This window comes from Pollachius pollachius (genome assembly GCF_949987615.1).
Source record: "Pollachius pollachius genome assembly, chromosome: 18".
In the NCBI taxonomy this organism is placed as follows: Eukaryota; Metazoa; Chordata; class Actinopteri; order Gadiformes; family Gadidae; genus Pollachius; species Pollachius pollachius.
The window spans coordinates 10,075,624-10,088,776 of NC_136951.1; the positions used below are offsets into that span (position 1 = coordinate 10,075,624).

General features: G+C 44.5%; 1 protein-coding gene across 3 annotated transcripts in view; it reads right to left on the reverse strand.

Moving 5' to 3' along the window:
* Positions 1 to 6,046: 6,046 nt before the first annotated feature.
* dnm1a (dynamin 1a) overlaps positions 6,047 to 13,153 on the reverse strand; it is a gene marked incomplete at both ends in the record, with an annotated part of 49,058 nt that continues 41,951 nt past the window's right edge. For 2 of the 3 annotated variants that reach the window (XM_079755437.1, XM_079755435.1), the window contains 7 exons: positions 6,047 to 6,077; positions 8,986 to 9,189; positions 9,369 to 9,616; positions 10,430 to 10,597; positions 11,213 to 11,227; positions 11,705 to 11,816; positions 12,335 to 12,444. In XM_079755437.1, the coding sequence (XP_079611563.1) occupies positions 6,047 to 6,077; positions 8,986 to 9,189; positions 9,369 to 9,616; positions 10,430 to 10,597; positions 11,213 to 11,227; positions 11,705 to 11,816; positions 12,335 to 12,444 (888 nt within the window). The remainder of the gene's footprint in view (positions 6,078 to 8,985; positions 9,190 to 9,368; positions 9,617 to 10,429; positions 10,598 to 11,212; positions 11,228 to 11,704; positions 11,817 to 12,334; positions 12,445 to 13,153) is intronic. The other variant, XM_079755436.1, reaches the window with a different exon arrangement.

The following is a 13,153-nucleotide window of genomic DNA, read 5'->3' on the forward strand; positions in this document are numbered from 1 at the left end:
CCTCCTCCTCCTCCTCCTCCTCCTCCTTCTTCTTCTTCTTCTTCTCCTCCTCCTCCTCCTCCAAGGATGTCTGGAAGGGACCCACCCCTCTTCTTCTCATCGCTCTTCGTCTGTGCGTGTGTGTTTGAGTTGTGTTTAGGAGGCAGTCCGTTTTTTAATATCTCCCGATGCTTTAAGTGACTTGGTGTGATTTGAAACTGTCTATTCCAGCTTTAAAAAACAAAAAATAACGACAACTCAAAAGATGGCGTCTAAATCTCGATGCGTTGGCGATATCCCCTTCACGGGATCGACTTCCATCTCCACACCGGTGAATATTAGTCTGAGATGTTTGAGTTGTGTCCGCCCCTCTCTAAACACGCAAGTGCAATAAAAGTGTCTCTTCCTTCCAGAGTTGTGGCTAACCTAGAGCAGAGAAGACTCCGCGGCAGGTTGTGTGTTTGTTCCATGGATTCCTGCTCAGGTTGCCCTTTTTACATTCTGGTACCCCCCCTGCCACCCACATACCAAAACGCAACCGCGTCGAGTTCGAATGTATATCTGCAATTAACTATACATCATATACCTACTGTGTTGTCACGCTAGTGTTAACATGAGGACGATGATGAAGAGGCCAAGAGAGACTAAGACTCGGGTCCATGTGAACGTTGTAAAGTGTGTCATTTTTGTTAAGTTAAAAAGGCAAGCTGGTCAACATTATTGCTTCTTTAAACCTTGTACGGTTTCAGTCAAAGTTAAGAGGAAGTGAATGTTGTGAACCAGGAAGAAGGGGGTATTTAGGCCACTACCCTCTTCGTACAGTCATCTCTCCCAAATGATTTTTCAGAGTAAAAGTATGAAAGTATTTCAATTCTAGAAGGAGTTTGTGCTATTTACTACCCACCAATTCATTCCTCTGTAGACGGGAAAAATAACTATTGGTCGGCTGGTGCCTAAGTAGATGGATTAATGTTAGTCTCCTGTGAATTGGAATATTAGACCTCATAATAACTAAGAAATGTACATAACCCTAGGCACTCCCCCAGGCTTGATACAGGTCATTCAACAACAGGAATTTCAGTTACTTCATGTGATGGGTCTTCATGGGAAGGGGGGATCCACAGTTATCGCTTCTGTTACGCGTTGCTTGTATTACATATCAAAGACGACTTCCTTCATGACCTCCACGACTGGAATCGCGTGTGTGAGCGCGACGTGTTAATTTGTTTAGCGCGATGCATGTTTGTGTCAAATCCCAAATATTTCTTCCCATTGGCTGAAGTTGCATCTATTGAGCTTCATTTTATTTTTATTCACACATTTTATTTTTCCTCTCCTTCAAATGATATGAATATAATTGCACTAAAAATTGTACAGAGCTTGTCGTCACGGTAACTGCCCGGGTTCCGGGACGGGTTCCGGGACGGGTTCCAGGCCGTGGTGAGGACATTTGTTCCGTAGGAGCGTTCCATATCCGGTCCGGGGCTCCTAGGGGCCTGAACCCCATGAGCTCCTGGGTTTAAGATACTGCACTCTCAGGCGGAGGGTTAGACTGGAAAGTTATGAAAGTCAAGTGGACGATGAGTTGAAGTTTGTGTGTGTGTGTGCGTGTGTGTGCGCGCGCACGTGCACAGGAAGGATGTTGTGTGTAAATATACAGGCAAGAATTTGAGTAGGCCTTTCGACGCATCTTTAGTTTTTTGTTTTCGTCTTCAATTCCGGGAATATCTCAATCCAAATTTGTGAACAAACAAATTACTTTAAACCAAAACACGTAAACCACGTTCAGGATTTGTGATATCCTTCAGTATCTGGAAGCCCGACCATTGGCTGTCTAGGAACCCTTTCATATATACTCCACTGACGTGACTCAAGTAATTGAATAGCGGGCATTGAGTTTCATTACAATGATTGATGTCAACATTTATTTATAATGCCACATAGGTGTAAATCTTTGGTTTTGATTTTAGTTTACGGTTTAATGTCGACTTTTGGGAGAACCGTGGGATACTTATGAACTACTCAGTATGTTCTAATTGCGGTGAAAGAACTCTTCTATTCCACAGATAAACATTTTTATTTTGCTGATTATTTTTTTTTTCCATTTCTTTCCTATTAATTTGCTGTTTTGTTGATTTTGGAGAATTTAATTTAGATTTGCCAATAATTGCCACAAAACAAATAGAAGGTCTAGATCTTGGCTGGGCTGAGCTGGTATTTAAAAGCTTGGGAAGGAGGCTGAAAGTGAATGATGGTGGTTTTTTAGAATGTGTTGACGTGAAGCGGCTTTTGTCTGTGCAAGGAAGCATACGCACAAAAGCCTGAACCCTGAACCCTCAGCACTTTGGGCACTGGCACTATTGTGACAAAGCATAACATACTTTATCATTCTACATTTATTTTAAGCTTCCTAGCATTCTCTTCAGCATGCCCTAGCATTTTCTTAAAATAGATTGTACATTTGTTTGGTTTTTTCTGGGAGGGTGATTGGAACATAAAAAAATGCATATAACATTTTAGAGAATAGGTTCTATTATTTTTGGACTATAAAAGTCTTTATAAAATCGATTCTTGACAATTTCTAAATCACTGTTGAACGTATGAGCGGGAGGGTGGATTTGAGGCAGCGTTTATCGTCTACTGTAAACGGTGGTGTGTGTGCGTGTATATACTGTATCTGTGTAACATATTGTATATTAATTATGCCTGGTGCGAGCGTGTGTGTTTAGGGTGAGAGGTCGAATGGAACGGGGGATTTGGTTGTACACTCTCTAGCTGAGGGGCTAGGGGTGTAGAATGAGTGTCAATGTGTTTGGCCTGTTCTGGACAGCCAACTGCTGACCGAGAAGGACACGCTGGCTTTAAACAAGGGGGGGCTTTAGGGCAGGCTGGCTTTATTACACGGCCGCAGACTACAAGAGAGCATATTCTATTTATTTGGAAGAAGTATGTAAACTAATGAGTTTTAATGTACTGTAGGAGAGCTGACCGTTTAGCAATGGACACATGAAGAATCATTCAATCAGAAGAACCTGTTCGTGAAATGCTGATTCTGAACTGTTGGATTTTTCTTTTTCTTGAAAATTTTCTTTCCCTCTCAAATAAAACTGAGCAAAGTAAAGCGTTGCCTATTTGGTTTGTTAATCCCATGCCTGCTATAGGTCACAAGCATGCCTTTACATGCATGGAATAGTGTGCTAGAAAATCAACACATTCAAAATGTTTGTGACATCACGAAAGGGGTGGTTGTAGATCAACCCAGAAACCATGGTGGGTGGTACCAATGATGTCACATACGCGGCATAGATGTCCCATTCCTTAATGTTTTCATCGAAAAAAAGAATATAACACTTTCCCTGTATTTGTAAGAAAATAAACAATAAAAACACTGGGAGGTCTGAGAAACTGTAGCTTACACAGATTTATTTTTTTATAGTTTTGACGAAGCACAGCGGTCCTGAAGAGTAAGGATATTACTCTGAACTGAATACACACACACACACACATACGCCTTGTTGCCAAGATACGGAGCTCACCCCCCCCCCCCCCCCCCCCTTCACTCTCGCCGCTTCATCACGCACAGAGGGCAAAAATATACACCTATTTTCCTACATTTCAAATATACCCGTCGACTCAAACATACAATTCATTATCATTGGATTTTACTTTGTATTATCTTCATATTGATTCTTTATACACAAACGCGCATGTTGGCTAATAATTTAATCATTTTAATACATGATGAACTAACGTCTCTAGACAGTGGAAGCACAAATCCAAGAATGCAACACACACACATACATAAATACATACATACATTATTACAATAAATAAATACATAGATATGTTGTCCATGGTATACTAGTAAAGAACTACAATGTACTTGTGGGTGTTGCAGCGGTGATGAGGATGATATTCAGGAGAGGGAGGGGGATGTTAGTGGAGAGCTGGGGGCTGGAGAGTGCGACTCAGAAACGGGCTGTAGTAGTAGGACATCAATCAAGGGTACACGCGTAGCAAGAAAACAGTTCTGTGGCTGGTGCATTAGTTTCACGTTAACAACAAAGTTACCACCACCAAGTGCAGTCATTATTATTACGACAAAAATAAAAACCAAATGGAGAGGAACTTAGGAAGGGAGGGGTAAATACGCGGTTTCTAAAACATGTGGGAGAGTCAATGGAGAGAAGTAAACACAGGCGACTATAATATTGTTTAGGGTTGGTCTGTTTTTGCGTCTCACTCACCCCCGTAACCACTGACGGAGAGAAAAAGAAAAAGAAGGGAGGGAGGGAGGGAGGGAAAGAAAACATAAGATATTCAGTGAACAATACCAGCAAGTGAACAGGATGTTAAACATTTGACCAGCAGCAAACATGTAATCCTGATCATTTAGTTGAATCACGTGAGTATTTAGAGAATTCAAGTTTTTCTCTTTATTTAACATCTCATCTGTTTTCCTTCTTGAGTCTAAAATGATTGACAGACAGCTGCAGTTCAGCCATCCAATGACATATTGCACATTCTATGAAGTCCCACCCTCTCTATTGTAATAGAGTTTATTGTAGGGATGAGGAAGGTCGATTTGGTTTGGGGTCAGTGCAGAGAGGAGTTTGTGATAAAGTAGAATCAGAAAACTTAAATCAAAGACAAACATGAAACCCGGCTGTTATCTTTTAAAACCAATATCCACTGGATATAAACACATACACACAAGAGAAACAAGCAAATAGACCTGAAAGCATAACACCTGTTTGCTTGAAAAGAGAGGTCACACCGTTGTCTTATAGAGGATTTGGAGTAGGTAAGACACATTGAAAAAGCACAAAAAAACGACTGAAACCGGTTTCAACCTGTTTCAAGGAATCATTCATCACTGTCTCTGATGAATGATTCAAAGTGTTTTTTCTGAGTGGAGACAACTTGACCTAAATTGTCAATAGTTATGGAAAGCTACTGGGAACCAACCCATTTAAAGATAATTAGGTTTATTGAAATGCCAAAAATCATAGAGGTGAAGAGACGATAGTTTTTGATATGTTGCGTACATTGTGTCTATACATAACTTGGCATTGCTGTTTAAGGACTGTACAGTTAGAAGCACAAAACTGCGTTGTTTTTGATTGGCTATTCAGGTGCAAAAACAGCCCTACCTCTACAGTGATTGGACGAGACAACTGTTCCTTCCCGAGCCCATTATTCTACTTTCGGCATTGTTTTTTGGAGAAAGGGGGCTAAGGATTACTGTTAATGTTTTTTGATACAACCAACAATAGTTTAAGACACACATGGATGAAGTTTTCTTACCCAAAACCACTTTGGCCAGACAATGCTTTATGTTTATTCTATACATAGAAGGCTTGATTTGAAAGGAAAAGCAGCCTCGAAGTATAATCGTGAAAACCACATATGGCTATTCAGTATTCAAAAGCCATTTCAAATGAAGTTCAAAGGTAGTACCTCAGTAGACGCAAGTATTCAGTGTATTTCATGACCTTTTTATTCATGCTGAGTATGATGTGTGTACCTGACTGTTAGCGTGTACATTGTGTGTTTGAGTTTGTGTGCGTGTGCATGTGCGTGTGTCAAGTTCAATTTTTCATTCAGCTCTGGTTACCGGTATTATTGAAAAATAGCGTGTTTATAGTAAGTTTACATATCATGCACTAGTGTGTGTTTGTGTGTGCGTGTGTGCGTGTGTGTGTGTGTGTGTGCGAGCACATGAATGCGTATATTTGCATATCGGTGTGGGACCAAAAACAAGACAGAGAGAGAGAGACAAAGAGAGAGACAGAGACAGAGAAAGAGACAGAATGAGAGAGAGAGAGAGAGAGAGAGAGACAAAGAGAGAGACAGAGAAAGAGACAGAAAGAGAGAGAGAGAGACAGAGACAGAGACAATGAGAGAGAGTACAGTAGTATAGGAGAAGTAGGAGGTGGAGGAGGAGGGAACCAGCTCTGGTCTGTCATGACAGATAACAGCAGGTAGGTGGAGCTGTTGCCCTCTAGTCCGGAGGCAGGGTAGGTGGGGTTAATGAAGACGTAGTAGTAGGGAGGGGCTTGGAGGCCTAGTGGGTTGGAGAAGGTGGGGGTCTTCGACTGCCATGGACAAACACAGAGACACACACACACACACACACACAAACACACACAGAAGACACACATCGGTCAAGTGTTAAGGAACACACAGGAGGATTCGAATAGGATAGGATATGGATGTGTGGGGTGGAGGGGTTAAATTTACTGCTCTCCTATACAAGACAAATGTTATTTTCCTGAAAACATTTAAAATTTGAAAAAAATGTCACTATACTTGCATGTAATGCAGGAGCACCCATTTAAAGGGCATCCATTTTAAGTCATTATAAGCTATTTCCAAATAAGTCCACTCGTGACATCACAACTGGGACAGCAAGATGAAATCCAATCCCTGTCACAACAGGTAGGCAGGAGTTCATTTATCCGTCCGACACATTGGTGCCAGAAATGGTTGACATTTTTTAAATGGCACACCTGGTGGGTAAAACAGCGACCGTTTCAAAGACGTATGTAGTGTCATGCACTGACAGCAGGACCCACGGCCACACAAGATCACCACGACTTACAACACGTGTAATACTGGGACTGGACGACGGTTCATTCGAAACGTCTATGTGTTTGACACACTGATTTAACAAGACAGTGAGCGCAATGAGAGACATGGTCGAACGTGAGACATGGTCAAACGTGATGCTGAATATATCATGGCTTTCTAAATGACTTCCTTCACCTCCGATGCCCTCTGACTCAACTGTGTATCTTGATCAAGATGGCTGAGCAAGGCCTACACCCTAATGAGCTGTATCCGTGGGCACCGTCACTTTGGATAAAAGCATCTCCAAAGTATGAAAGCTAAATAGCTTTGTACAGTATTAACAGGATTGCTTTTCTTTAGAATAGAGTAGATTAAATAGTTTTGACAAAAAATCGAATTATATTAATGTATGCATTTCACAATAATCAAAATAGGCCTTCTATTGATGTTATTGAATTCAACTATAAAGGCGTTCTAGATGGACTTTCCAACTATACAAAATATGCTGATGAATCAACATATGCAGATATGATATGCATTTTGGTCGACAGGACAACAGTAGACACTAGACGATGAATGACGAGTTGTTACGAGAAACACGTACAATACCAAACCGAGAGACACACAACACTATCCGATATTATGATTTGAGCTTTGGATGTGGCCGTCGTTGGATGTCCGTTCACATTCGGCAGGTAGGTATCTGAGTGTGTTTGTTTGTGTGTGTGTGTTTGTTTTTGTGTGTGTGTGTGTGTTTGCGTGTTCAGATTTGAGTGTTCTTATTCCTCACACCCCAACGGCTCCCAAAAGCATCAAAAAGAAAAATACATATTTGATCACGGTTACCTCTATGATTCAAATACAAAAACACACACAACATGAAGAGTGTGAATGTTTGTTTACGCGCCCATGCAGTGCTACATGAAGGCCTAACTCACAGGGGGGAAACACTACAGTAAGACACACAAGTTGAGACTGAGAACATGGACATGCAGCAGTCGCAGAGACCTCTTCCTCCCACAACGTAGAAGGAAGCAGGTGAGGAAGACGATGGTGACTGGGCAGCACCAAACGTACCAGAAAGCTGTTAGTTAGTCCTCATTGGTCAGTGAAAGTGATCCTGAAAGGGGATTGGTTGATTCATAGGTAGGTGAGGGTTTAGAGGGGGCGTGTGTCAAGGAGGGGCGTTGAGATGAAGAGAAGGAGGAGGAGGAGGAAGAAGAGAGGAAGAGGAATGCAAACAAGACAGGTTATAGTGAAAGGAAAGGACACAGGTCACATGATGGCTATAAGCCTCTCACCCTGGATTGTTCCGAATTCCGAATTTTCTTTACTTAGAATTTTCATCATTTGGAACTTTTGGAATTCGGAATTCAGAACATGCAGAATTCATATTTGTTAGTATTCGGTTTCAGTTTTTTTTACATTCAGGAGATGTGTAAATGCTTATTCCATCTGTTGAAACATGGTGGGAATTGAGTGAGTCTGGTCATGTGACGTGTGTGCATAGAGGGAAGCTGCTGGCCCCTTTGAAACATCACAGCCATGGCTTGAAAAAGATTAACTGGCTCACAAACACAAGCAAACACCAGGCAAAGATTAGAGGGGCTGGAAGCAGAGGAAGCGGCAGAGCTTTGAAAGCAGGAGTGTCATGTATTGATATATTGTGTCTAGAGTCTGCCCTTTTGTCTAGCTTCCACCTGTAATGGCTTAGTGGCGTGAGAAATGATGAGATCACTGTCTGAAAATAGTCCTGTCGGGAGATCGTTGTGTGGATGGAGCAGATGATGTGTCTTAACGTTGAAGAGATTTGGGAGGACACATACAATTATTTTCCTTTCCCTTCGAAATTGTGCAAATGTGTGTTTGAAAATAGGAAATACACAAACTGGGCTACTTGTAGGGAGTCTAGTTCACTGCATCAAATCTAGTGAACTCTCTTCTAATACACCAGAGCACCCTAGTCTGGTATTTACCTCATTCATCCCCTCATCCTGGTCCCATCACATCCCCCTTCGCAACAAGAGGGCATTCACACTTCAGCTGGGACTGCAGCACATGAGCAGACATGACATTCACCAGAATCAACTCATTGTGCTCCAAGGAAACCAAGGAAAAAAATAAAGGTTTGTTTTGGACGAATTAAAGAGAAAACCTCTCAGGTTTAAAGGTTGATAAGTCCTAGTGGACTAAAAAGGCTAAGTCCTTACAAGCCATTTGTAAGGACTCCCACTTGTGACCTCACACCTGGGAGTGTCCACCAGATGTATGCCGGATCAACTCCCTGGTCACCACATCCGTGTATCATTCATACGTGGGTGGGACTCCCACTTGTGATGTCACAAGGGGGTCGACTCTAAATCGGCCTGTTTTCAGCCTCACATCTGGTGGTAAGACAGGGGCCCATCAGAAGGGGCCCTTCAGAAGGCTTACCTAGGCACACTGGGGGGTGCGCGGTTGGGCCGAGAGGGCACGGTGGGCGGGGGCCCGCTGTAGGTGTCGGGTGAGGCCCCCGGGCGGGAGGGGACAGGGGGTCCCCCGGCGGGGGGGGCACCGGGTGGGGGACCCCGAGACAGCGGACGTCCCGGGGGGCCCGGAGGGGCCCTGCGGTTGGGGGTGGGACTGGTGGCGGGAGACCTGGTGGAGAAGAGATGGGAATATGGTTGAAGAGGCGGGTGGAGCTCAGTACTGACGTGGAGTATGACATAGTGAACATCAGTGACCACCGACAAAAAGGACCTAGAGGGGGTGAAATTTGATACTTGCGAACAACCAACGCCCCCTAGTGGAGACACCGGCACCCCGCCCCTCCTCACCTTCCGCCGGAGCCGCCGCCGGCGCGCTGCACCTGCAGCCAGGAGTCGTCGACGGGCGGGGGCATGGCGGTGGTGATGGTGGTGGTGCTGATGTCCCCGATGATGCCCAGGGCCTCGCGCAGGGCGTGGTACATGCGCAGCATCTCGTCGCGGTGCTGAGCCTGCTCCTGGGACTCCTCCATCAGGGAGCTCTGGTCCCCGCACGAGTACAGCTCGGCCAGCAGGTCGGCGTTGATGTACTCCTTGGTCTGGGGGGGAGGGGGAGAGAGGGAGAGGGGGAGAGAGGGGGAGAGGGAGGGAGGGAGAGGGGGAGAGAGAGGGAGGGAGAGGGGGAGAGAGAGGGAGGGAGAGGGGGAGAGGGGGAGAGAGGGAGAGGGGGAGAGGGGGAGAGGGGAGAGGGGGAGGGGGAGGGAGAGGGGGAAAGGGGGAGAGAGGGGGAGAGGGAGAGGGAGGGAGAGGGGGAGAGAGGAGAGGGGAGAGGGGAGAGGGGGAGAGGGAGGGAGGGAGAGGGGGAGAGGGGAGAGGGGGAGGGGGAGGGGGAGGGAGAGGGGGAAAGGGGGAGAGAGGGGGAGAGGGAGAGGGAGGGAGAGAGGAGAGGGGGAGGGGGAGAGGGGGAGAGGGGAGAGGGGGAGAGGGGGAGAGGGAGGGAGATATAAACCAAATGAAATAAACCACCCCATGGGTGGTTTATATCATTTATACAATTTACAAACAATGATTAGATATAAGTTACTTTAATCAATATCGTTATTTGCCTTTTTATCGACTTGAAAGGTGAAAAGGTTTTTGGACCACTCAGGATCAAGTATTTCACAAGGTTGTGGTATAAGGCTTGCCATGATAAAAAAAATGACTGGTTCTATGTAAATTCTTCTATGATTTTAGAACTGTATAAGTGCAGTAGGATAATTAAGAGGAAGAATCCTTGCTTATACGTGTTATAAACGATTCCATTATTTCCCTTTGGTCATCTCTATGAAAAGTGGCCATGGTAACAAAATGGCCGCCATGAAAACTGGCCCACCGCGATCAAACAACGCCGTGCCAAGGGGAAGACTCACGTTGCTGATCATGAGGTGCATGATGGTCTTGGGCATGAGGTCGCGGACCGTCTTGTTGACGATGGCCATGTAGGAATCCACCAGGTTGCGGATGGTTTCCACCTGCCGCTCCAGCTGGGGGTCGCTGTGCATGAAGTTGTCGGAGCCGTTCTCCTCCCCACCCTCACTCTGGGGGGGGGGGGGGGGGGGGGGATGGTTTAGTCAGTGACATTGAAGATTTTATCTAAAGCGATGTACAGGTGATTTGAAGAACAAATCCAAATAGTAAAAATGTTGACCGCGCATTTTTTCTTATATTTGGTTAAACATACATATTTGTATACACACATACATACATATCATACATATTACACATTAGTACATATTTTTATTTGTTGGAGATTGCAGCCCTAACTATATGAAGGGGGCAATCCAGTACTGCTATGGTGGAGGTTTATTCTACAAGTCCTTCTTGTGAATAGCGATTAGCAGTAGTCTAAGAAAGAAGGGATAGACATGAAGGAGAGAGAGAGAGAGAGAGAGAGAGAGCGAGAGAGACAGAGAGAGAACGAGAGAGAGAGAGCGAGATGGATAGAGAGAGAGAGAGAGAGAGAGAGGGAGAGAGAGAGCGAGAGAGACAGCAAGAGAGAGAGGGAGAGAGAGAAAGACAGATAGAGACAGAGACAAAGAGAGAACAAGAGAGAGAGAGAGAGAGAGAGAGAGAGAGAGAGCGAGAGAGGGAGAGAGAGAGACAGAGAGAGAGAGAGAGAGAGAGAGAGAGCAATGGAGACCAGGAGCACATACCTTCCCTTCCTTGTCCTACATGGTCCACAAGCATGCGATACAGAGGACACCACGAGAAGATAAGACGTTACCAGAACATTCGCAAAATCAACAGCCAACATTTACACAAGAATACAGGCCCAAAATGTTTTGATGAAGAGATTGGAACGCTCGCTATGTGCCGCAACGACAGTTCAGAATATAATTTTGACATGAGCTAAACCATTAGCACAATAGATTAGCTTTGGTTTGGTACGCTAAAAATTCTGCATTTAAACTGCGAGAAAATAAAGACCGAGTGAGACTGAGAGTGTGAGAGAACAAAACTGGACTTTGTCAAACTAAAGTAATCTGAACCGAACTGAAGTTCTTTGTTACCTCTTTGTGTTAACTGAACTTAGGAATTTTGCTATTTCTCAAGTACGCCATTGCTCAAGACTTTAAACAAGAGCTCAAAGCAGATGCCAGTGTTTGTATACACTGGGTGTGTGTGTGTGTGTGTGCGTATCTCACGGTGACACGCTCGGGGTAGACCCCGGCCCGCAGGAAGGACGCCTTCCAGCCGTCAATGTCCTCCTGGTTCTCACAGGCCAGCTCCAGCTGACGGTAGTCCTTATAGACGTTCCTGGACGACACGCACACGCACGCACACACGCACACACACACACACGCACGCACACACACGCACGCACACACACATGCACACACAAACGCACGCACACACACACATGCACACACACACGCACGCACACACACATGCACACACACACGCATGCACACACACACACACACAAATACACACACACACACAAACACACACAGTCAAGTCAAATCAGTTTGTCTCTTTGCCTGAAACTATCCCCCCCTTTTTAAACTGAAATTCTATCCCCCTTCCTTCTATTATATTCTACTATTTCTATTCAAAGAGAGAATCTGAATACAAAATTAGAACACTAAATTTGATGTAAAACAGACTCTCAGTTGGCAATAATAGTGGTATTTGGTGTGTGTGTGTTTGTGAGTGTGTTTTTGAGAGTGTGTGTGTGTGTGTGTGTGTGTGTGTGTGTGTGTGTGTGTGTGTGTGTGTGTGTGTGTGTGTGTGTGTGGAGTGTGAGTGTGTGTGTGTGTGTCTGTGCCCAATACCTCTGTTCGGTGTTGAAGAGGGCAAAGATCTGCTTGCTGGACATGAATCCCTTCTCAATATCTCTCAGCCTGAGGTTGTCAACCTGCAGCATGTATTTCTTCTCCTTCTCCTGCAGGGGGCAGCAGACCAACACATCAGTCGCACGTAGAGAATAGTATCGGAGAACGTGCGTGTATCAGGGATGAGACACAGAGAGCAAGAGAAAATAAAATAAACTAAATGTAAAGGCAAGAGAGAACGAGTTACGTACTCATTTGTGTCAAAGACATCCTCGTTCATATATAAGACCTTTGTATAAATATGTTATATTCAATAAAAAAAATAAGAAGTGGAATGAAAAACGAAATGTAATGTGTTACGCATTGGTACTTTGTTGATGCAATTTTACAGAACACTAAAAAAGCTGCAGAGTGAAATAATAAGACCTATAAGGAGTCGTGTTAAAGGAAAGTTATGAGAAAACAGAGGGGGCTAATGAACCGTAGGTTGTGTGTGACTAATGTAGGAGTCTCCTGCAGACCTGCTAAATCCATACGCAGCCTGCGATACCCAGCATGGAGCTATTTATGAGGCCAGGATCCCTCTGGATTAGAACCTCAGAGGTTCTCTACTGTACACATGCAGTACCGTAACACACACACGCGCAGGCACACACACACACATACCTCAATGTGCTTTCCTCATAACTCTCTGTGGCAAAGACTGTGTGTGTGTGAGTAGTTGTGTTTTCAAGCTCAAAGTACAGTGTTCAAAATCTAAACTATTCGACTTTTAAATTTAGCATTACGAGAGGGACGGTCAAAAATAGCATTGCATAT